The 26058-nt window shown below is 41.8% G+C and overlaps 1 protein-coding gene across 3 annotated transcripts in view; it reads right to left on the bottom strand.

Moving 5' to 3' along the window:
- Positions 1-498: 498 nt before the first annotated feature.
- RNASEH2B (ribonuclease H2 subunit B) overlaps positions 499-26058 on the bottom strand; it is a 29159-nt gene continuing 3599 nt past the window's right edge. Inside the window, exons 2-11 of one of the 3 annotated variants that reach the window (XM_078392460.1) lie at positions 21608-21679; positions 20155-20262; positions 18350-18426; positions 14042-14159; positions 13053-13117; positions 12197-12302; positions 10925-11006; positions 8929-8971; positions 5407-5487; positions 2548-2979 (exon numbers count right to left, since the gene is read on the bottom strand). In XM_078392460.1, coding sequence (XP_078248586.1) covers positions 2872-2979; positions 5407-5487; positions 8929-8971; positions 10925-11006; positions 12197-12302; positions 13053-13117; positions 14042-14159; positions 18350-18426; positions 20155-20262; positions 21608-21679 — 860 coding nt within the window. In that variant the 3' untranslated portion in view covers positions 2548-2871. Of the gene's footprint in view, positions 1121-2547; positions 2980-5406; positions 5599-8928; positions 8972-10924; positions 11007-12196; positions 12303-13052; positions 13118-14041; positions 14160-18349; positions 18427-20154; positions 20263-21607; positions 21680-26058 lie in introns of those variants that run through there. The other 2 variants (XM_078392933.1, XM_078392720.1) reach the window with 2 other exon arrangements.

Below are 26058 nucleotides of genomic sequence, written 5' to 3'. Positions count from 1 at the left end.
TCAGTAGTGGCATTAGAACAGTGGTGTCGAACTGTGGCCCTCCAGATGTTCTTGGCCTTCAACTCCCAGAAATCCTGGCCAGCAGAGGTGGTGGTGAAGGCTTCTGGGAGTTGAAGTCCAAGAACATCTGGAGGGCCACAGTTCGACACCACTGCATTAGAACCTAAAAGGAGTGCTGGCTCCTCTTAGATTCTAATGCCATAGGTACAGCTGATCTAGCAGAAGCAGGAGGGGAGAAGGGAGTGAAGCTCTGCCTCCTGTCAGATCAGCAGCGGCATTAAAACCTAAGAGGAATTTGCTGACAGTAGGCTCCCTGCTCACCTCCTGCTCACCACTCATCTGTCCTGGTGGTCCGGTCCTTCCAAGGCCACCTTCTATAGAATAGAAGGCACAAAAGTATCTGTAGAGAATATTCCACAGCCAGAGGAGCCACCACTAAAAAGGTTCCTTCTCTAGTTGCCTTATCTCTGAAAATATCATCACATGGTCAGGTTTATTTGGGCATGTATGATCCTTCTGCTTTTCCTACCACAAATGCAATTCCTATGCTTAATCTCTCTCTCTTTTTCCAAGGGTAAGTAACTGTGTTTCTCTGTTGCAGCAAAAATAACCAACAGTCTTTTGGTATCTGAAAAGACAAAAATGTTTCATTTAGTATAAATATACACAGACTTCAGCCCACTTCATCAAATGCTTTTGATGGAGTTGGTTACCGTCTATGAATACTTCTACCAAATGGTCTGCTCATGTTTAAGTTGGCACAAGAGTCTTTGTTGCTTTGTTAAAAAAATTACACAGGAGAGATTAATCAGCATTATCCATAATAGTTTGCCAGCATCAAGCAGAAGCAAGTAGGTGAAATAGAGGACTCAAGAATTTCAATAGAAAAAGAGGAAAATGTGTAGCAGACCAAAAGTCTAGTAGTTTAAAGCCAAAGATTCCTGCCATACAATAGAAGGGAAAGATGATCTTCCTCCCCATCCTATCTCACCTGGATAACTGATTCTTACAGTACAAGTTACATTTCTTTTGAATGGTTTTAGGAACATTCCATATTAAAACAAGGCATCCGAATTTCATTTTATGCCTTTCATCTCTTCCTCTGGTGACGTACTGACATCTAGTGAAAGGAAAAAGGAGCACAGCTATAAGGATCGTTACACAACATCTCTAGTATATTTTACTTCTGACACAGTTTATTCATTTTAAAAGCACGGTTCCTGGCGTCTCTTGCCATTACACATGAAAGGTGTCCATATCTTTCCTGACAATTTTACTAACCTACCAATATTTGATCATTTTGGATTCACACAAGTTTTACAAAAGGTTATTTTATGTAATATAACCCAAATCAACTGGCAGTGGACTTTTAATGTTTCTCAACATGAAACAAAACTACAGTGTCACTCACATATCAATACACATAGACTACTGTAATGACCTAAGAATTGTCACTGCGAAGCACATGAGGGAAGCTTTTACCATATGTGGTGGTGGTCTTGCAGAATAGCGAAACAATATTGGATAGGAATATATACTCTGTTACAAAAAAATTGCTCTGTAAGTTTCCACTAACCCCAGAACTGTTTTTATTGAGCATTATACCAAATAATATAGACAAGATAAAGAAATACTTAGTTATATATATAATCACTGCAGCCAGAATTATTTATGTCAAGAATTGGGAAGAAATTTATGATACTGAAAGAAGAGGAACTTATTGAGAAGATATGGAAAGTGGTAGAAATCAATATCTTATCAGAAGTGTTGAAAGACTCTCCAATACAAAAGACAACTGAGTGATGGGATTTATTATATAAATGGTATGAATCACCAGATAGTGCTTGAGTAACATAGATTTAAATTAGGATGTAAATATAAATTAAAACCTAGAGGGCAATCAAATTGTAGAAAAGCGGAAAGTTGATTTGATATTGTAATATGAATAGATAGGATGTCAGTACACTCTATGTTTTAACTTACCCTTTTATAGATATATAAAAAAGAATTCAATTGTCACAACAGCCTGTAACCACTTGTGAATACTGCCACCACCATCCACCTACTTGCTGAGACTACATTTCCATTCTGTGTAATCAGGAACTTTGAGTAACTTAAGCTTGCTTATCTGTGTATCAGCTTTCCCTTAGATGGCATTCTCCAGGAGTCTTGGACTCCAAGTCCCATCATGGAAACTGGGTGATGAACATTGTGATCCATCACATCTGGAGTGTTGAGAAAAGCCTCATATGTATCACAAAAGTTGCATCCAATAAAACTGTTGTATTTTTGTCTCTCAGGCTTATATTCCCTTATATTTAAAATGTATTGTTTCTCTTTAAATCAAGTGCTTCCCAACCTTGGGTAATCCATGGACTCTGGGACTGCAATTCACCAATAACTGTGCTAGGTGGAGTCGGGGTGTCTGGTTGTTGCAGTTCAAGAACACCTGGGTTACCCAAGGTTGGGCACCAATGCTTCAAACCAGAAACACACTGTACTGCCTTGATCTCTATACTTCAAGAAAACAAGAAACATAGACACTCATTTCAGAAAGGCTTTTATTGTATTTGCATTATATTACAACAAGGGACTTGTCATAACTATGCTAACAGAGCGAGTACATTTAGAAGAATGATGAATTATCAAAGTTGATTTTTTTTAATTTATTTATTTTACCAGACTACAGGAGGTTGCCCTGACTTCACTTTCATACCATATAAAGTTTCACAGTATTAATGAAGCCTCATATGGGAAGGACATAATTCTACTTATGACAAGTCTTAGTTTTAAGTTAATTAAAGTTGTTAGCTGGGAAGGGAGGTTAAAAAGCAGATGAATTCAAGAGCATTACTGTATTGAAAATAACCCTCATTTTGTTGCTTTAGTTTTTGAACTAAAGAAAGAAGAGATAGCTTTCATGCCACTTTTGTCAACTTTGGCCAGAGCTTTCTGAGCAGCCGACATCTTACTGCTTCCCTAAAAAAAGGAAGAAAAAGAAAAATTAGAGTTCATGCTATTTCACACACATATTGTGCAAACATAATACAAATCCTTGACTTCCAATATCTTTATTTATTTGGAGTTATTAGCCAGATATTTGATGGCAGTTATGTAGCTGCTATTAACTTTCTAGAGTTGTGTTAATTAAAAAAAAATGTAAACATGTGAAGAGGAAGAATTATTTATTTATTTATTTATTTATTTATTGGACTTATATACCGCCCCATAGCGCTACAAGCACTCTCCAGGCGGTTTACAATTTTAATTATACAGGCTACACATTGCCCCCCCAGCAAGCTGGGTACTCATTTTACCGACCTCGGAAGGATGGAAGGCTGAGTCAACCTTGAGCCGGCTACCTGGGATTTGAACCCCAGGTCGTGAGCAGAGTTTTAGCTGCAGTACAGCATTTTAACCACTGCGCATCCTCCATTGTTGTTCTGCATGAGCGGAGAGCAACACTGTGATGAGAGGAGTCTCCTCTACACACAGTCATCAGAAATCCTGATTTTTCAGGAAATCCAGTCACACAGAGAGGCTCCACGCCAGGTTATAGTCAAGACTCTCATCTTCAGACTGTCAACTCTCCACGTGTGGGGAGTGAGAATGGAGGAAGGCCACTGCTTTCAGTTCATAATACCGCTTCAGCCCTTCCGACTGCCCTTTTTGGGGGGACACCTAAACAGGGCTTGCATGAATCTGAGAATCTACAAAAAAAAAACCATACGTATTTTCTGAGATGTCAAAATATGGACATAGGTGTACTACATGCGTCAGGCAGAGAGCTGATCAGTTGCTTGAAGCCCTCTTAGTGGTTTTGGTAGTGAGCAGCTGACACCGATGGTGCAACCTCTGCTTTCAGTTCAGAGGACCAAAGTACTTCTCATATGTCAGGGGTGGGTGATGTGTGCCCTTTGAGCCACCTGTGGGCCTCTCTCAAGAGCCCAGGTGTGGTCCCACCAGCAAGCATATTCCCTGCTAAAAGCTCCCCTCGGAAGGGGCTGTTTCACTACACGTGTGCCCCCCCCCAAGGCTGTAGGAACTTTTAAAAAACAAAATGTTGAAGTCTCTACTGGGTTTGGGGGAAAAAAGCCCCTTCTCGCCTTAAAACCACTCAGCGCAAAACACAGAAATGTTGCTCCCCATGGCCTCTAAAACATCTAAGAAAGAAAAAGTAAGAACTGGGGGAGGGTGAAGTGGAAGTTGTAGGAGCTGCAGCTCTCCAAGGTCTTGTGGGAATTACAGGCAGTGCAACATGCAAATTAATGCACTGTCACCCGAGAGGAAGGAAGTGCTTGTAAAACTAACATGCTGGGTAGGTTGCATGACTCCCCACCTTCAACTCTTCTATTACCTTTGTTTAGGCACAAGCTTTTGGGACGCTATAGAGGAAGGGTGCGCTTTTGAGTTTCTCTTATCTTCATGTCCACCATTTTTCTCTCAGTCACGTGGCCTGAGAGACCCCTCCTCCTATTCTAATAGTTTAACCTTTTTCTTCATTCTACAAACCTCTGAAGACTTTCATACTTTACTGACACTTTCTGCAACCGGGTTCAACCCTACTGGTTGCATCCTTAGTGAGGAAAGAGCTATTTCCTCTTTATCTTTAAAGCAGTGTCTAAGTAATTATTCAAGCTGGTTAAAAGAAGCGGGGTGTATGTGTTTGGGAACTTGCTACTCAATTTTAACTCCTAAAGTTACCAATGTTTTCATTATGCAATTAAGGGAATTAAAGATATTCCTCTCTGCTGTTACTACAAAGTCTATCACTCTAATAGATCTGGGATAAACATATGCCGCCTTTGGACCTCTGGGAAATGCCCACCCCTGCACACATACTGTTTCTGGCACTTTGACGGGCTCCTCACGCTTGAACTTGATGAACAATGCCATGGAACCCTTATTTGGGACTCCGTCCTCCTGAGCTCAGTGGGAATTATATCCAGACAAGCATGGGACAGGAATGAACTGCAACTTGAAAAACCTTCATTGAAATTTCATGCTCATATGACCTCTAGCTGGCATACTTAGGGAAGTGCAAGATGATATAATAGAAGGGAGCAAAAAGACTGAACACTGCATTTTCAATGCTGCTTGAGAAGTCATCACATTAAAAATAATTTGAGGCAGCAGAGATCTTTTTTTTAATATGCTAGTGACTGCCATTGCAATTTTTAACATTTAAAAAACCCTATCTCCTTCAAGATAGATCAATCTTGATTCTTTTATATGCTCTACTTTCAAATATTTTGACCATCTTTCTTGTTATTTGCTACACTACAAAAATAAAGTTTTACTGCCCACAATATGGAATATTGCTTAACACTTAAAATCCTTATTTTATTTCTTCAAGAACACTGTTAGCCAAAATTTCAACTAGAGAGGGGGAAAAAAGATACTTACCTTTTTGTTTTTCAGATCACTTGAATTAAACTTAGTATAATCTTCTTCTGCTTCTACAGGTGCATCTGATAATTTCCTTTTCTGCAATGTTAGAGTGATGATTTGCTTCATAAATCACAAACTGCAGTTTTGCACACACTAAGTTTCAGAATCAAAAACGTTCTGACTTCTGGAGCAATGGAGGCTAAGGAACTAAGGGCACGTAAAAGGGCATAACATGTTGTTTACTTTCTAGATGACAGGATTTATAATATGTACAAAGATGGCAATGGGTGGAGAACATAGGCGTGAAAGAAGACTTCCATGTATGGAGTTGACGAAGTGAGAGTTCAAGAGTGTTTTTACAAGACACACACATATCTTTTTATAGGGCATGCATTCACATATCACGGTAGTACACCTATTTAAGAGCTTAAATCCAATTGCCACTGCCCAGTGTGGCCCCAGGCCAGATGGCACAATATCAAAGTGTAAAAATAAGAAATAAAATACATACTAGTCCCAAGGAGGGTAGACTCATCAAGCTTACATAAGTGTTGACACACCAAGTTCCCTTTGATTCAGTGGTCTCTCTAGTTTGGAATACGAACTGGATTCAAGCTACAATTTTTGCTTTGAAAGGCACAGCTGAGATGGTAGCCTATGGTCAATACGTATTTTATGGACCAGAGAAAGTCTGTAAAGCTTTTCTTACTCACTGCCCTACTATCCCCTATACCTACATCTTGGTATGACTCTTGACTTTACTGCCCCATTGTTTTGACTCATACTCTTCCCTCTTCTCCTTACTTTGCACGGTATTACAGTATACGCACACCTGCTTGAACAATGTTGGAGCACCATTATCTGACTGAGACAAAGTAATAAACTTACAACCTTTTGTTGCAGCAGCAGTGAAATATTAAATCTAGAGGGCCTATAAGCTGCTGTACCCATAGACTGAAACCAGACTTCTTCTCCTTCAATTGAAAAAGGGTGAAACTCCATGTTCCTATATTTCTCAGCAGCTATGCTTTGTATGTACTGTATCTGAGTTTTTTAAAACTGGGGAAGGGGGGTGCAGGCTAAGTGCAGCTCCCTTTGTTTTTGCAGCCTGCAATTTGGTGTTATAGTAACAATGCTAAAGACATCACTTTTGCCTTCAAACAAAAGAAATGGGGAGCACACGTATTGTTTTATAAAGAACCACATTCCTAGCTCTCTCCGAGAAGGGCAATTCTCCCTTAAATCAAGGTGTTTGCTCTCTGGCCACTATGAAGGTAGAAGCGCAGATTTTTGCACTCCTGGTGGCACCGCATTACCAAATCCAGGCAGCCTATAGAAGGCCTGGGAAGGACCGGCCCCGAAACCTACCATAACCACCCAACACTTCAAATGCATGAACTTGGCTGACTGATGAAAAGTAAATTCAAAAAGAGCCTTGATTAATGTAATTCTCCTTTTACAATATAGGGCAGGGTCACCTTACACACAGCAATGTTCAGAAAGATCAGCTGAGAATTCGTCCATGTATGAAGCTCTATGACCAAATCTTTAGACTAAACCACATTTGAAATGTGCTCTCCCAGTTTCAGAGTTACATGATACGCTAGAGCACTGGTTCTTAACCTTGGGTTACTCAGGAGTTTTGGACTGCAATTCCCAGAAGCCTTCACCACCAGCTGTCCTGACTGGGGTTTCTGGGAGTTGCAGTTCAAAAGCATCCGAGTAACAAAGGTTAAGAACCACTGCGCTAGAGAATGTAGAAAATGCAGCTCTGTTATATTGAAATGTGTTTGCATGCTTTTACTTGTAGTTCATGCTTCCATTGCCACTAGATTGTAAACTGCCCAGAGTAGTGCTTGCCACTATTCCTGCATTACACAAGTACACGAAATTAATTAATTAATTGATTCTAGACTTTGCTTGTATTAAAAAAAAGCATCGGAGTGGAATGGTGATTTAGTTTGTCGTTTGATTTGCACCCTGTCCCAACACAGTAATAAACATGTCAAAAAATTATTTAGAGAAAAAACGCTTGAGTGAATTGTACATTCAACCACTGTCACAGATTGAAGTGCAATCACTGAGGGCCGGAACACTTGCATGCTCACGTGACAGAAAGAGCAGATCCTCAAAGAGAGGGGAGGCGGGGGGGGGTTTCCCACCAGAGAGATTGGCAGAAAAACAAGATGACACAGTCCTTAATCCAGCGTGAAACAACTAGCCACTCTACAGGGAAGCAACCTTTCTCGCGCCCTTCAGCAAGAAAGGTTTCCTGTCCCTCTTTGCCAAATGCAAGGAAAAGGAATGGAAGCAGTAATGATGAAAAGCTCAAATATCATCCTATGGGCAGCAAGCCTTCCTGGGCCAGCTAGCATAACACCGCTTAGCTGGGCCAAAGGACCAACTAGGGTTCAAAAGGACGAGGAACTGCACTGGGTGCTGCGGCCAGGTGTTCAGATGGTACGGCCCCATGCTATTGGGAGGGATTACTTTGAGGTTTGGAGGAAGAGCATCTCAAAAGCAGGACCATGCCTGAAAGAAAATGAGCCACGCAAAGTAGTCTGGTATAAACACCAAGGTGAGAGGTGTGGGGAAATCCAGCACATGGACATTCTCCACAGTTACTCAGAGCTGTGATTGTGATGATGAAGAAATAAGGATGAAGTCCACATCCTGAACAAGGTCGCTGATGCTTGTTCAGGATACCTGTCTTTGCAGTGAGTATACCTTGCACAGGGCATTTGCATGTTAAATATTGCCCTCCTCCAGAGACACAGAGACATCGGGCAGAGGCTCCAGATTTCCTGGGTGCAGGGAGCAGATGACCAGAAGGACCCCCTTAACGGCTTTAGCCAATAGCGAGCTTGATGGCTGCCTGAAGCAACCATCTTCTTGGATATTCACTGCTTTCTATCACTATTCCTGCCTGGGTTACCCAAGAATTGGGCTGAAGTGGCCTTCTGTGCTCAGCAGAACACATTATTATATCCCCACCCACTTTATAACAGGTATACGGAAGCTGCAGGCAACAGGCCTTGCAGCTTCTTTTCATCTCCGATTGGTCCAATGCTCCTGTTTTAATCTCTTTCTCCCTCCTGCAGGCATTAATCAGTCGCTATGAAAATGTGAACTTGGTTATTCTGAAAAATGTGAATTTTGAGAGCCAGAACAGCTTTCTCGTGCAGCTCAAAAACCCAGACAGAAGAGAGCTGCGAAGTCATGCAGATGAGCAGCACACAATTTGGGCCCCAGCATCAATTTGCGCATTTTCATTACACATCAAAATATCAACAACAGATGCGCATTCTGTTTTGATACTTCCAAATGCTATGACATTTCATGCTTAATATTTGATGTTTAAGTGTGTGGGAGGAAGACTCTTATTTATTAGAAAGAAAGGAAATGTATTCGGAGCACTGACTGCCTCCCCTTTAATGGGCTCCCCACAATTCTAAAAAAGCATGTTTTAAACTTTCCCCTCAGAATTGCACTAAACTAGTCAGTAGCGTCTTTTTTTTTTTAAATCTGGCTCTTTACCTTTGATGCTGGCTCTGATGAAGGAGGTGTAACTGGTGGTAGGCTGGAAGGCAAAAAATGTATATCAGTTTACTGCTGCTCCCAGACTTTGGAACTCCCTCCCACAGAAGGCCTGATTGGCCCCATCTTTGCCGTCCTTCCACAAGAAGGCAAAGACCTTTCTCTTCAGGCAAGCCTTCCCTCAGTAACTAGATACCTGTTGTGTGATTTTTATATGGTTTGTTATGCATTATTGCTTTGATTTTTTTAGTACTATTTGTTTTCCATTTCTCAGATTGGCATTTCTCCCCTTTTTAATATTTGTGTAGCTATTGCTCTTAGCTTTAATATTCTGTTTTAATGATGTAAGGCACATTGGGTTTTTAAAGGAGAAAGGTAGGGTAAAATATTTTAAATACACACACACACTGACTGAAATTCATAAATACAGCTGCACATTGTCTACTGTAAATGGAAGATATATGAATACAGGAGGATCGTGTTTGCTGGGCATTATTAATGTGTTTTTAACAGTTTTAACTGGCTGTTTTAATACTGTTGTATGCAGAGTGAATAAAAATCAATGTTTTTTAATTAAATTGATTTAATTCACAATTTGTATAAAATCATTTTTTAAAATTTACAGTGGGGTCTCTACTTAAGAACGTCCATACTTAAGAACAATCCAACTTAAGAACAGCTCCATTTGCTAAATTTTGCTTCTACTTTAGAACAGAAATCCAAGATAAGAACAGGAAAAAAAACCTTTCCTGCTCTTTTTTTAACCTTAGGTCATCTTAGGTTAAAAAAAAATTCTCCCCCTAGTGGTAGAGTATGTATTAACCAGCTTTGCATTAGTTCCTATGGGAACTAATGCTTCAATGTACGAACGCACCTCTACATAACAAAAAAAAACAGCCAGAACGGATTAATTGGTTTTCAGTCCATTCCTATGGGAAATTTTGCTTCATCTTAAGAACGTTTCAATTTAAGAACACCATCCCAAAACGGATTAAGTTCTTAAGTAGAGGTTCCACTGTAGTTTCTATGGACGGAAAAGAGCAGATACGGATTAAATGGTTTTCAATGCATTCCTATGGGAAATGCAGATTCAACATAAGAACTTTTCAACTTGAGAACCACCTTCCAATACGGATTAAGTTCTTAAGTAGAGACCCCACTGTAAATAATCCAAAACATCTGATTTTTAAAATTTAAATCATGATTTAAATGAAATTCACCCTGATTTTATGTTTAACTGTTTTAGTGTCATTATTTATTATTATTTTAGTCAGTTTATTTAGTACCTTGTGAGCCAGCTTGGGCCGCTTAATTGGGAGAAAGGCAGCATAGAAGTAAAACTGTACAAATAATCAAATAAGTGGTATTGTGGAGGACATAAGTGGCCAATGACAAGATAGGGAAGGATAACCCAGAAGACAAATAATGGTGGTTTGTCTGCAAGTTTCTTTAGATCAAGAAGCGGCATCAAGCTAGTCACATCACAAATTGTAAAGATTGTAAACTATGATTTAATAATTTGTTCTGCTGATGTCCTCATATAGTAGAATCTTTTCTCTCCAAGATATATGAAGATAAACAATGAAGGCACAAAATCCAGATTCAGAGAAAACTGCAAAGAATTGGGCTGATGGAAGCAGAATTCTTCCTTCCCACCTCTGCTCCCTGGGGGGAATGCGGGGGGGGGGGGGCGGCTGTGACACAGAGGAAATGCAAAAAATCAGACAGCAGTAACTTCTCCTAGTGGAAGCTCCCTTTACAGAAGGAGCCTCTGCCTGATTTTAGGGCATCCTCAGTCAGTTCCCAGCAGGACAGAATGTCCCCTTGAGCAGAGTCCCCAAGTCCTCTGAAGAAGCTTCTGGGAGCAGCTAAAGTGGGAGAATTAATCTTCCCCAAGTGCCATTTTCTCTGGTTCCAACAGTCTCACCATTCACTGTGATAAGACAGTAATATTTTCCTTCCCATTAGAAACTGACCAGACTGCTGAAATACTCACCACAGATATTTGGCTAGAGCAGTACTCAGCTCTTCAGGAAAATATTCTGATAGTAAGCCGTGAGCAAAACGGATATAGTCCTCTGACAGAAAAACAACATACAGTAAATACCATCCATTATTCAGAGTTTTCTCTTTCAGTAGCCTTCCTCGCTCCTGAATTATATTATCCCAAGAATGCCAGTCCCATTTTCTTCCTTTTGCTGCCAGAACCTTTTCACTAAAGTGTCCAAAAGACTCAGAACAGAGCGATACTCTTTCTAGTAAGGCCCAAAAGCAGAAACATGCTGTTATGGAAGCCATTTTTCTTTCAAAACAAAGCGTATGTTTCCTGTTCTCCTTGTTTACAAGCAAACTGGCCTTTCCATGAAGCTTCTGGGAGTGGGAAACTGGTTGTAAACTCAATGGCTGAAATCCAGTAGAAAGTCTCAACAAGAGTAGGCCTATTGAACCAGTGGGGATTTAGTGAGTCCACTTCTCTGTAAGTTCTATTAATTCAATGGCCTAGTCTAGTTTCAACTTGCTACGAGATTCCAGCCAGTATTTGAGGAGTGTGTGATTTGTTATCAAAGAAAAATGGCTTCATGAGATGCTCCTACCTATTTTATGGCACTTCAAATCAGCACATTTCCTTTCAATGCATATCTTTGCACTAAATTGGGGTGGGCAACTTCTAGAGTTCGGGGGTGGGGTTCCACTGGCACACATACCCCAAGCCTATATATTGGAAGCTATTCCCACACACCATTCCAGTGAGATACTGGCTGCAAAATACCACAGACTGCATCAAAACTTTGGTTTTCCTTGGAAACAAGTCATGCGCTGCTAAATACCCTCTTTACAATCACATCTGGGAGATATCTGAGAACACTGGAAAAGAAGGTGCGCAAGGAGCATATTTATACTGTAAAGGGCAAGTATTCTAAACAGGTATGAATAGAACTGACTTATGTTGTATATGCTACAGAGGAAAACATCCAAATTGGTAAGGAATTACATTGAGCTCCACCTACTTTGCCTTATTCCCTTCTACAGTATCTTCGGCCCCACCTACTTCCCCGACACCCTTCCCAAATTTGCATTCAGCCCCCAGGTTGAGAAGGATTTCTGACTCCTGCTTAGATGAAAGAAATGATAAAATCATGACAAGAGAAAAGCATGTATTTCAAAAAATAAAATTTAACCAAAACCCCCCACAAAATTCAATAGGCAAAATGACCGTGCTTTATACTTTATTCTGCATGCTGCCTTCAGACTTTACTTATTATCCTACCTTCTGAGGCATCAGGGACCTCCTTGCCACTGATGAACGTAGCAGAGTGCACCCTTCCACCCACACATACATCATGCTCTTTTAATACTTTCACAGTCTGATTGACCTGAGGAAACAAAACAAAACAAAACAGAGACATTTATCTTGGACGGAACAGGCAGAAAGAATCCAAAGGCCACATCAACCTCATCCTCCATCCATGGAAAAACCCCCACAGGCTACACTTCAGGTTTCGGAAAAAGTGGTCTTGAGTGCAGGATGATAGCAAATTGCACCTGTGGAACAGGAGTCACAGCTGCCCATCCCTGGACCTTGGAGGGTCACACCCACTCTCAACATCCATCCCTCCAACAAATTTGTTTAAACACAAACACAAACAATTTGTAATTATTATTAATTTTTATTAATAATAATTATTAATTTCCAATTTTAAAATTTTTGACATACTGTATGTGGATGGATGCTTGGAGCCCTGAGGGATGCAGGGTGGCTGCATTTAGTCCCCTGGAGGATGCCTGCCGCCCACAGGCCACCTGTTCCTCATCTCTGCCCTGAATTCTTCCTCCTCTGCTTTTTTTAACTGGGCGAGTCTGGGGGACACAATAATGATCTTATGGCCCTCAAATTCCCAACTCTTATAAATTGCATGCAACACATTGCCAAAACACAAACTTAGGACATGAAATTAAGTACAGGTTTGCTGTGGCTAACTAATATCTCTGTCATTCTGAGATGGCCACAATCTCTCATCATTGCCTGAATTGGTGCTTTTGAAAAAAATAGGAGGGAACAAACTGTGGAAGGGTTATTCAGCACGCAGCATTACGGAATGAAATGCTTGAATGTTTTAAAATACCTTCTTCTTCAGCCACTTCAGTGTTTTCTCCTCACTATACTTATAAAATTTCTTGCCACATATTTCTGAAATTAAAAAAGGAAAAGAGAAATTCCATTTCGTTTTGCATTTTCATAATACTAAATGGCATATGAAGAGTGGATATGCCATTTCACATCTATACAAGGCTACTACCAACAAGACTAAGGAATGCAAATGTAGCTGTCTTATAATGAACCGGACCTTTTGGCCTTTACCTCTGCATCACCTATCACTGGCTGTCAGTGATTCTACAAAGTTTCAACCCAATCTGGAAATGCCAGAGACTGAACCCAGAACCTTCTGCATGAAAACCAAGTGGTCTAACACAGTGGACAAATGAGGCACCATCCTGGCTCCATGCTGCAAACACTCAGAATTTTACCTTACTTTTTTTTTGGGGGGGGGGATATTTACAGCCACCAATACTATTTTGGAAACATGAGTACTATGAGTGAAATCCAGCATTTGCTTCCCAAGGCTGGAAAAGCTTCTTCTGGCTTTAAAAGGTTTTTGATCTAGCAAAGCATTTCTGCAGGTGGGAGAAGAGAGAAACTGATTTTTATTCCTTCCTTCCCACCCTCTGCCTTCCTGAAGGTTCCTCATCTCTACTCAGGAGAGGTGAAGGACTCTTCAGAACCATGTCAGAAATGGCACCAGGAAGAACTGCCAAAAATCAGTCCACCTTCTTCTGGCCAGTTGAGCAACCAGATTGGAATGTCATTGAGGAAGTGCTTCTGCTGGCAGGAACTAACACTGGATAAAATCGCAAGCGCATCTTGCTTTATGTGTCTCAAATAAATTTTCTGTAGCTTCATGGACGCCTATGCCTGCTCAATGAAAGAACAGCTTAAGAAGCCCAAGGAAGGCTTGCTGTGATAAGCCTTCACTGGCCTAAGATAGCCATGCACACCAAGCTTGCATAATTGGACTAAATGACACTCGTTAAGTCTGCCTTTTAGAGATCGTACCTTTTTCAACTGCTATGTGGTGAATCGACTGTGAAATGCTTCTGCATTGTAGCAGCATTGCACAGGAAGAAAACTCTTCATCTATCAAAATCTGATCCAAGGGCTGAAACTTTCCCTGCTGTAGGCAAAGAAACAAAAGCAAACCACACAAAGAAGAAGTGAAAGCAATTGTTAACAGAAACATTTTTGCTGTATAGAAAATTTATATTTAAAATGCTCCAAAGGTTATTCCACATGTTATTCAATCAATCGTCTTTATTGGCATATGCAAAACAATTGCATATACAAGATAACAAATTAGATACAGTGGACCCTCTACTTAAGGAATTAATCCGTATTGGAATGGTGGCTGCAAGTCGAAAAGTCTGTAAGTCGAATCTCCATTGACCTACAATGCACTGAAAACCGATTAATCCCATAACCAGTGGTTTTTATTCTATTTTTATTCCATTTTGGTTTTTTTCTGGTCTGTAAGTCGATTCTCTGGCTGCAAGTCGAATCTAAATTTTGCAGCCAGAGAAGTCTGTAACTCGAAAAGTCTGTAAGTCGAGCCGTCTATAAGTCGAGGGTCCACTGTAATCCTATGGGGACAATTTTCTCCTCTAGAACAGAGGTCGTCAACCCCCGGTCCATGGCCCATTATCGGTCCATGGCTTGAGCCCAACCAGGCCATGCAGACCTCCCACCGTCCCCCCCATGCACTCCCCTCCCCACAGCTGCTTTGTGCACGTACCAGCACTAGCATGAGCGCTCCCTCACCCCTTCACGTAAGCGCCCACATGTGCAAAGCAGCTGTGTGGAGGGGAGTGGGGGGGGCAGGAGGTCTGTCTTTGCGGCCCGGCGGTGGTGGCGGGGTGGGCAAGAGCCAGGAGGCAGAGCATGGCTGGGTGCTCCAGCTGCTGGCCTCCCGGTGGGCTCCAACGATGCCGGGGTTGGCACTCCTCGCCGCCTTCAGCAGGCCGATGCCGCCGCTGATGCCTCCAGCTCCGGAACCGGCACCAGTGGCTGCATTTGAATTTCCCGCGAAGGGCGGCGAGGAGTAAAATAAAAAATGTTTGGTAAAAATTTTTTTAAAAGACTCCCAGGCTGCCGCCACCGCCGACACACACTCCCTTACCCCTTCAAGCATGTGCCCGCACGCAGGGGTGGGATGGGCAGGTGCACCTGTGAATGCGCGATAGGTGCGCGTGCTCCTCAACCACTTCGCACGTGCATCAGAGAGCGCACACGCGAAGGGTCACCCCCACCTCCCTCAGAGGCTCTGCCAGTCCACACTACTAAAAAGGTTGGGGAATGCTGTTCTAGGAGTCGGTAAAGCAGACTATCCTGGTCCAAGTTATAGTAAACTCTTAGCCAAAGATTTATTGATCTCAACCATACCCTCATATCAAGGGTTGGTCTGCTTCTAAACACAGAGTGGCATAAGAGACACATCATGGCATCCCTAACATTTTCTGTAGGAATGAGGTGTGGATCCATTCCACATGTTGTTAATGAATTAAAGACTTCAAACCATTAATTGCTATTCAGTTTGGTGAAACAAATGGACGTAGTGGTGCTGCAGGCTAAACTGCAGAAGCCTCTGTGCTACAAGGTCAAAAGACCAGCAGTCATAAGATCGAATCCACGCAATGGAGTGAGCTCCCGTCGCTTGTCCCAGCTCCTGCCAACCTAGCAGTTCAAAAGCACGTAAATGTGAGCAGATAAAAAGGTACCACCACGGTGGGAAGGTAATGGTGCTCCGTGTCTAGTTGTGCTGGCCACGTGACAATGGAAACTGTCTATGGACAAAAGCTGGCTCTGTGGCTTGGAAATGGGGATGAGCACCACCCCCTAGAGTCGGACACGACTGGACTAAATGTCAAGGGGAACCTTTACCTTTGGTGAAACATGCAAAGATACCATAAAGAAGGAAGTTTTAAATACAGCTTTCAAAAAGACTCATCTTCTATTAAAACTCTAGCACTGACTATTTGTTTTGCAGGACAAACAACCATTATGGACCAACAGCATTAAAAGCCCATATCGACACCACGTTTTGCAGACAAAAGAGCAATGCAAGAAGTTAATATTTTCCAGTTTGGCTTAAAGGTATTTTTAATAGAACTGAATAGATTTCATATGAAAGACCCGTTAATTTAAATAAATATTACCTATAATTAAAACAGGTTGTAGAGTTTACCCACAACAACATTAGAAGCATTGCATAAGAAGAGGGTGGATGGTGTCTGTAAGAAGGAGCTATGGACCCAAAAGTCTTTGGTTTGAATCACATCTTCAGCCATAAACTCAACAGGGGGCCTCCCTGAAGCCATGATTCACTCAGTCTCAAATCCCACTTACACAACCATCATTTTGTATGCATGTTAAAACGTTAACATATTTCAGCAAAGCTTTCACTGTGGTTTAAAAAGGTATCAACAACCCATTAAAAAAGAGAAGACATTATAAAGGCTTAAGAGAATTAAAACATTGTTGCCTGGCTTTGAAAGGTCAACAATATTGGTAAAAGCAAGGCTTCCCTAAGGAGGACATCCCACAAATAGGGAACCACAACCAAGAAGGATTTCCCTCTGTATCCCCCTCTTTGCTCTGCATGCTGTGGGGCAACAAGAGGAGATCACCCGAAGACAGAGGAGCAAGTTGGCATGGAAGCAAGAACTCTCCAAAAGTCCTCCATCCAAAGCCATACTGGTCTTTTAGGTAAGCACCAGTGCTTGGAAATGGGCCAAAGGCCTGTGAGGGTATTTCAATACGGATGTGATCCATACTGGCATTAGGCAAAAGTCTAGGGCAGGCCCTGTATTTTGAAATTAAATGCAGTTTCTGAACAGCCTTCATAGCAAGCAGTCTTGCATGCAATCTATTACAGCAGCTGATCCAATGTTTTACCAGAGCACGATAATTGTAATCAAGTTATTTTGGTGAAGAGAGACAACAGCTAGCGTACCAGTCTGAACTGAATAAAGGGAAGAGGCTCCAGAGACAAAACAAACTTGAAACTTGATCCCTCAGGAGGAACAGAACTTCAAACACCACCTCTCTCAGCAGATGATCTGTCTACTGTAAAGGTAAAGGTAAAAGTTCCCCTTGACAATTTTTGTCCAGTCGTGTTCGACTCTAGGGGGCGGTGCTCATCCCTGTTTCCAAGCCATAGAGCCAGCATTTTTATCTGAAGACAATCTTCCGTGGTCACATGGCCAGTGCGACTTAGACACGGAACGCTGTTACCTTCCCACCGAAGTGGTCCCTATTTATCTACTCGCATTTGCATGCTTTTGAACCGCTAGGTTGGCGGGAGCTGGGACAAGCGACGGACGCTCACTCCGTCGCGTGGATTCGATCTTACGACTGCTTGGTCTTCTGACCCTGCAGCACAGGCTTCTGCAGTTTAGCCCACAGCGCCACCACGTCCCTATTCTGTCTACTGTAGGATCTCCATTTTGTCAGGACTGAGTTCCAAATTACTGGCCCTCAGTCAGCCCATTACTGGTTCTTTTAGTACTGTACATATTATTGGACTTTTGTATAGATTATTGAAATCATAACATTTCTGGCATGTCCTAAGCACTCGTAAGTACTACCACCATAGTTTCTCAATGAACATCTTTAAAATCAAAGATGTGCTATAATGGAAGAACCTCTGGAGACATCTGGAGGCAATAGGGTTGGATTGCGGCAAGTACACAAATACAGTAGATGATCAAACAAAACTCCACCATCTTTTGTTGAGTGGGTCCTTAATACATTTCCCTGAATGAAAAAGTAGGGGCAGGTGGAATCTGATGAATGATTACATTTAATACCATAACATGCATTATTTCCTTGTCATATATTAAATAGAATTGTAGGGCTAGAAAGGACACAAAGGTTCACCTACTACAATGCCTTATAAATATTTTGTGCCATAAATTTATATATCCCTATAGAATGTGCTGGACTTCTATACATTAGAAATTCAAACTGAACCACAAATACTAATTCTACGTATCCACCCACCGCACCGCACCCTATTTGCAATGCACTATTCTGGGTGATTAACAGTCAGTAAAATCAGGCTACAGAAAGAAGAAAACAGTGGCTTGACAGTGAAAATCAGAAAAATAAAGATAGATACACAGTTAGCCTTGGAGAAGTAGTTTATCAGCTTCTCTCTTCAAATGCTATGGTGATGATCTGGGAGAATGACTCGGGGTTCAAGAAGGTTGAACAATAGTGTCTTCTCTTTAAAAATTGGCCCTTGAAGAGCAAGTACACTGACAGAATGGGGAGCAATAACTTGTCTTTCTTACATTCCAGACCACCTACCTCTTTCTCTGCTTTGTTAAGGTAGAACAGCACAAGAAATAAGGGATCCACAGGTGTAGCAAAGAAGAGGCGTCCATCTGAAGGTAGAAAAATATGAAACATCCTTCTGACCAGAATCTCAGTACCGTATTCTTCAGTGGTTCACATATAATTTACTGTTGAATACTGCAACATCTTAGGGACAAGATTAAGGGCCCCCAACCTCATCCTGCACATTTTAAACAGAGGTGTGCATATTTGTTTTTTGACCTACAATTCCCAGAATTCCCAAGGCTGTGGTCCAAAAATACAAATAAACGCCTATACAGTGGTGCTTCGCTTAGCGATGTTAATCCGTTCCAGAAGAAACGTTGCTAAGCGATTTCATCGCTAAGCGATATTTAAAAGCCCATAGAAACACATAGAAAACTCACCTTTAAGCGAAAATCCTCCATGGGGCGGCCATTTTCGGTGCCTCTAAAGCGAGGAAAAACAGCGGGCAGCCATTTTGTTTTCCCAGCGGCCATTTTGAAACCGCCGATCAGCTGTTAAAAAAGGGTCACTTTGCCATGATCGCTTCCCCGCGATCATCGCAAAGCGAAAAAAACCCATAGGGACCATCGCTTTGTGATCGCAAAAAGTTAGTCGCTAAGCGATTTCGTCACTCAATGGAGCGATCACTATGCGAGGCACCACTGTAGTTTTAAATAAATTAATGGGTTTTCAAAAAATAAAATTATCTCTGGCAACTCAGGGGAACTTTTTAACCCCAAAATTACAAAAAAACCCAAATAAACTATCTAACCACATACAAACAAGCATTTCCCCTAAACAATTAAAATAAGTGTTTTCCATTATGCAAGTGAAGGGAAGGCCTAAAGTCTAAGCCAACTGCTCTGATTTGTCCAGTTTTATCACAGCTGGAAACATCTGAGCCCTTACAGAATCCTCCAATGTTCTAGGAAGGTAAGTGCCAGTTCAGCCTCCTTATTTTCAGTGCCATAAAAAAAACAAAAACAAAAAACAAGTCGCACCTTAGCCTATAATAGTTTTACTGAAAGAAGCAGCCACACTCCGAATTTAAGGCAAGTAGAGGCATGAAAAGCCATCAAGCATAAGCACGAGGCAAAAATCAAACAGCAAAATGTACGTTTCTATAACAAGCTCTCTAACTAATTGGTTTCAGCTAGATAATCAAAGACTGTGCAGGTCCCAGCATTGTAGCCCATGGCTTTGTATATGAAGCCAGCTGAAGATGGCATAAAACTAAGCAGGCTCATTATAAAAATAAATTTGGGTAACTATAACCAGGAGACAGAAACGACCAACATTAGCCCTGTTCAGGGTCATCAACACAATTAGAGGTGACTGCCTTGCTCTGCTCCTCTGTCATTACTTTGTTTACATGATCAATGAGGAGTCTGAAGAAGGGAGGTTCCTGCTTGCCTGTATGTTTTACACTCAAGTAAGAGCCTAAATGTGCTAAACTAGAGTGCTTGCTCAAATATATAGCTTACAAAGAAGCATGATTTTTCCCTCTCCGGAGATGTTGCTGCTCACATGGAGAAAGTGATGATTGAACAGGGCAGGGCTAGGTGCTCCCCACCATGATGGCACCGGACACAGTAATGCCTGGAGAGGGCTATAATAGCCTCATCCAGAAACAGTGCATGCTAGCAACTAGAATATGAAATGCTGAGAGGGATAACAACTTAAAATTGCTGAGGGATAACAACTTAAAATTGCACAGATATAAAAACAGACTCTTTAACCAAACAACAATGGATTTTTAACACTTTTTTCCAAAAATGGATAATTCTACTCACCGTGTTGAACAGCTTGTCCTATGAACCATGACCGGTATTCTTCATGAAAAGCTTTCAATTCAAATAACTGATGAGCATCACTGCTAAACAAATAAAGGGCTGCCTGTCCTGTTAAAGAAACAACACACAGCTAGTTTTACGTCTCCTAAGCTTTGAATGGTCCTCTCCAACTGAAAAGAACAAACACTTGAATATCTAGGCAAACTGGAAGGAAAATGTAAGCATGGGGTAAAGGTGAAGGCTCAGTGCAGGCATTAAACCATGATTAAGGAAACTTAACTATGACATTACATTACGTTTAAATGGACAAACCACCGTTTGCAAGTGACCAGCAAAGAAGAATCAAAAACCATTATTTAAGTGGTCTTGCAAAAACCACAGGTTATAATAAATACAGTATGTCATAAATTCTGAATCTGGCCTATGGGATATTTCCCTCACTCTCACACACACACACACTTTCCTGCCCTGTGTTCCCTTCGAAATTAATTTCAAATAAATACCAAAGAAACATTCATCTTGAAAACACTTGCCTTTTTGACTGCATCCAAACTCAAATCACATGAGTAATCATGGCCATATTTTTGGCAGGGGACAGGCGGAGATGAAGAAGATGATCTTCTTTATGCTACTTCAAGAAGCATAAAGGACTTTCCTATGGAATTCCTTGTGTCTTGTGAGATGAAACCAAAGATGATGGTGGGACATTGGCAGAGATGGCTTTCATTTCAGAACACAATTTTCATGACTCCACCTCTTTCTAGCCCACATGACTGATAAGTGATAGGGTGACAGGAGCATGGACCATACTGTTGTGTACAGCTGAGATTGAAGTGCTGGGTCTTCCAGAGAAGATGGTATTTGCCATGCTTCCAGATGCACAGGTACACGAATACACTTTTTCAATATGCTTAGTGAAGAAAGATAATACACTGCCTTTGTCCTTTCAGCCATGCTAGTAAAACATGTTGCCCAACTAATTATTTAACGACACAATCACCCACATTAACTAATTTAATAGACACCACTTAACAATGTCCTTGTTTTTCCCAAAATAAGGAATAATTCCAATGTTTAGGATATGCTTTTTACTTTCTGAAGTTGTTATCGAAGGCTGCGACCACACTTACCTGTCAGCAAGTCCTATAGAACTGAATGAAGTTTAATTGTGAGCAGTCAAGTACACAGTATTGCTCTGCAAAAATCTTATTTATCATGGGACAGAAGAACAGTTTCAAGCGTGACTCTGCGACTCAAGAGTGTAATATATTTCAGCCAAAGATCATTAACAATATTACAGACATAATTTTATGGAAAATATTTCTTTAAATAAGAGACAGAAAAAATGATTTTTTTTTCATTAGGGAAAAAAAACATTTTTAAAGCTTCAGTGTATAAATAAATAATTTGACGTAATAATTTAAGAAATCATATTTTGCAATTTTGGACTTGCCTGTACTTGGATTACGCAGTTGTGTAAATAAAGGTCCAGAATCTGGCTTCTTTGGGAGATCGGTAACAGATCCTGGAAAATATGATATGCTGATGTGAGATATCCTCTACTTCTTAAAAAACATATCTTAACTATTTTATATAGTGGGAATCACTCAGACTGGATGTGCTCTTCTCCCTCTGCTTGTGTGACCCCCTACTGCCACCCCAACTGCTTATCCCCCCCCCCAAAAAAAAACGATTTTCAGGACAAGAAGAAATGTCCCTTTAAAAGAAAGGGCACCTGTTAGAGTCTCAAAGACCCCTGAAAGAATTTTATAAATCTGGAAACAGACATCTGATCCCTTCTAGTTTTGCTTTTTCGAGGAGGCTACAGCCCGCACAGGGCTCCCTCCCAGAGGGAGACAAACATTGTCACCTATGCCCTCAGGATGTGTCTACGCCTCTTGTAAACTGAGATCAGGCTAATATTTCACCTGCAGGAAAGAAGTGCCCCACAACCAAGCAAGGAAGCCCCCCCATCTTGAAAGACAGCCTGCTTCCTCTCTGTGGCCTTCTTTCAGAACAAGGCTTCAATGTGGGCTTCGCCCTCAAAGCCACCGAGGGAGTAGGGATTAATGAACCACAACATTTCTTATTACAGTACTTGTCTGGAGAAAGGCCACCAGCTTTGGCCGGCTTCCTTTACAGTATCAGGCGCAGAATGCCATGACCAGAGAACAGCTCCTGCAGGATTGCCCATCCACCAGACTACCACATCAGTGGGCTAGTCAGGAGGGCAGGCCCAGTCCTCTGCCCCAAGACCCACTAAGGGCCACACCTGCACCAAAAAATGTGACAAATGCTGGAAAACAATTGAAATAGGAAGTGCCTAGATGATCGCTTCCTGTTTTCTTAGGGGGGGAATCTGTGAAAAGGGGACTGACTGGAAAATCAGGGCTCGGGGACAGTCCTCTGAATTTATTGTTTAAATTTTGTCAAAAAAAAAAGGTTAGCCATTCATTACCTACCTTTGTAGGCCTCAATAAACCCTGATTTTCTGCTCTCCTGCAACCATTAAAGGGCATTAACCAGAAAGGTGAGAGAGATTCATGGGGAATGAGGTCACACCATGAAAGGGCAGCCTGACCATCTTTTTCCAAGCTTTGAATCTCAACTGGAAAGCACAGAGAGCCTGAGAGGTTCATTGTCCACTCCATGCTGCCTCTGTACTTTCAGAAGGCAGAAGAGGCTGCTTTGGAGACAGCAGGTCAGTGTAAGAGGCAACGCTGCTCCCACTGCACCACCAATGCAAGGAGGGGATGCTGAGTAAAGAAATGGGACAGAAGTACCCCAGCAAAGCTAGAACCAGGCAAAAGGAGCAGGTTCCCATTCTAGTTTTGATTGTGTTTGTCTCTTAAGAACGGACTGCAGAACTTTGTTTTGGCAGTGAGGGATTCTGAATGCCCCCAGATTAGGCATCCTTCAGTCTCAAGAGAATATGGTAATGTGCTCTGAATAGAGGACTCAGAACAGCGTCTAGTGTGGCTGAGGCCAACTGAATGCCCCACACATTAAAAAAATATAGCTATCATGCCAGCAGGGAAAAAAAGTATGAAGGAAAATGGACTAGGCCAGAACATTTCACCTTGATACACTTCATTACTTGTGTGTGTGTGTTTAGTCGTTTAGTCGTGTCCGACTCTTCGTGACCCCATGGACCAGAGCACGCCAGGCCCTCCTGTCTTCTACTGCCTCCCGGAGTTGTGTCAGGTTCATGTTGGTTGCTTCGCAGACACTGTCCAGCCATCTCATCCTCGGTCGTCCCCTTCTCCTCTTGCCGTCACACTTTCCCAACATCAGGGTCTTTTCCAGGGAGTCTTTTCTTCTCATTAGATGGCCAAAGTACTGGAGCCTCAGCTTCAGGATCTGTCCTTCCAGTGAGCACTCAGGGTTGATTTCCTTTAGAACTGATAGGTTTGTTCTCCTTGCAGTCCAGGGGATTCTCAAGAGCCTCCTCCAGCACCACAATTCAAAGGCATCAATTCTTCGGCGGTCTGCTTTCTTTATGGTCCAGCTCTCACTTCCATACATCACGACAGGAAAAACCATAGCTTTGACTATTCGGACTTTTGTTGGCAAGGTGATGTCTCTGCTTTTCAAGATGCTGTCCAGATTTGTCATCGCTTTCCTCCCAAGAAGAAGGCGCCTTTTAATTTCAGGGCTGCTGTCTCCATCTGCAGTGATCATGGAGCCCAGGAAGATAAAATTTGACACTGCCTCCATATCTTCCCCTTCTATTTCCCAGGAGGTGATGGGACCAGTGGCCATGATCTTAGTTTTTTTGATGTTGAGTTTCAGACCGTTTTTTGCACTCTCCTCTTTCACTCTCATTACAAGGTTCTTTAATTCCTCCTCACTTTCTGCCATCAGAGTGGTATCATCTGCATATCGGAGGTTGTTGATATTTCTTCCGGCAATCTTAATTCCGGCTTGGGTTTCTTCCAGTCCAGCCTTCCGCATGATGTATTCTGCATATAAGTTAAATAAGCTGGGGGACAATATACAGCCTTGCCGTACTCCTTTCCCAATTTTGAACCACTCAGTTGTTCCATGACCAGTTCTAACTGTTGCTTCCTGTCCCACATATAGGTTTCTCAGGAGACAGATAAAGTGGTCAGGCACTCCCATTTCTTTAAGGACTTGCCATAGTTTGCTGTGGTCCACACAGTCAAAGGCTTTCGCATAGTCAATGAAGCAGAAGTAGATATTTTTCTGGAACTCTCTGGCTTTCTCCATAATCCAGCGCAAGTTAGCAATTTGGTCTCGAGTTCCTCTGCCTCTTCGGAATCCAGCTTGTACTTCTGGGAGTTCTCGGTCCACATACTGCTGAAGCCTACCTTGGAGGATTTTGAGCATAACCTTGCTAGCGTGTGAAATGAGTGCACTGGTACGGTAGTTGGAGCATTCTTTGGCACTGCCTTTCTTTGGGATTGGGATGTAGACTGATCTTTTCCAATCCTCTGGCCACTGTTGAGTTTTCCAAACTTGCTGGCATATTGAATGTAGCACCTTAACAGCATCATCTTTCAAGATTTTAAATAGTTCAACTGGAATGCCATCACCTCCACTGGCCTTGTTGTTAGCCAGGCTTTCTAAGGCCCACTTGACTTCGCTCTCCAGGATGTCTGGCTCAAGGTCAGCAACTACATTGTCTGGGTTGTCCGGGATATCCACATCTTTCTGATATAATTCCTCCGTGTATTCTTGCCACCTCTTCTTGACGTCTTCTGCTTCTGTTAGGTCCCTCCCATTTTTGTCTTTTATCATGTTCATCTTTGCGCAAAATGTTCCTCTAATATGTCCAATTTTCCTGAACAGATCTCTGGTCTTTCCTTTTCTGTTATCTTCCTCTATTTCTTTGCATTGTTCATTTAAGAAGGCCCTCTTGTCTCTCCTTGCTATTCTTTGGAAGTCTGCATTCAAGTTTCTGTAACTTTCCCTATCTCCCTTGCATTTTGCTTCCCTTCTCCTCTCTGCTATTTCTAAGGCCTCGTTGGACAGCCACTTTGCTTTCTTGCATTTCCTTTTCTTTGGGATGGTTTTCGTTGCTGCCTCCTGGACAATGTTACGAGCCTCTATCCAAAGTTCTTCAGGCACTCTGTCCACCAAATCTAGTTCCTTAAATCTGTTCTTTACTTCCACTGTGTATTCATAAGGGATTTGGTTTAGATTATACCTGAGTGGCCCAGTGGTTTTTCCTAATCTCTTCAGTCTAAGCTTGAATTTTGCTATGAGAAGCTGATGATCAGAACCGCAGTCAGCTCCAGGTCTTGTTTTTGCTGACTGTATAGAGCTTCTCCATCTTTGGCTGCAGAGAATATAATCAATCTGATTTCGATATTGCCCATCTGGTGATTTCCATGTATAGAGTCGCCTCTTGTGTTGTTGGAAAAGAGTGTTTGTGATGACCAGCTTATTCTCTTGACAAAACTCTATTAGCCTTTGTCCTGCTTCGTTCTGAACTCCAAGGCCAAACTTCCCTGTTGTTCCTTTTATCTCTTGGCTCCCTACTTTAGCATTCCAGTCCCCTAGAATGAGAAGAACATCTTTCTTTGGTGTCAGTTCTAGAAGGTGTTGTAGATCTTCATAGAATTGTTCAATTTCAGTCTCCTCAGCAATGCTGGTTGGTGCATAAACTTGGATTATTGTGATGTTGAATGGTCTGCCTTGGATTCGTATTGACATCATTCTATCATTTTTGAGATTGTATCCCATTACAGCTTTTCCCACTCTTTTGTTGACTATGACGGCTACTCCATTCCTTCTACGGGATTCTTGTCCACAATAGTAGATATGATAATCATCTGAGCTGAATTCGCCCATTCCTGTCCATTTTAGTTCACTGATGCCCAGGATGTCGATGTTTATTCTTGCCATCTCCTGTTTGACCACCTCCAGCTTCCCAGTGTT

Source organism: Pogona vitticeps, chromosome 1 (genome assembly GCF_051106095.1).
Source record: "Pogona vitticeps strain Pit_001003342236 chromosome 1, PviZW2.1, whole genome shotgun sequence".
Classification (NCBI taxonomy): Eukaryota; Metazoa; Chordata; class Lepidosauria; order Squamata; family Agamidae; genus Pogona; species Pogona vitticeps.
The sequence above is the reverse complement of the archived record's forward strand: the minus strand, read 5'-3'. Positions and strand labels throughout refer to the sequence as shown.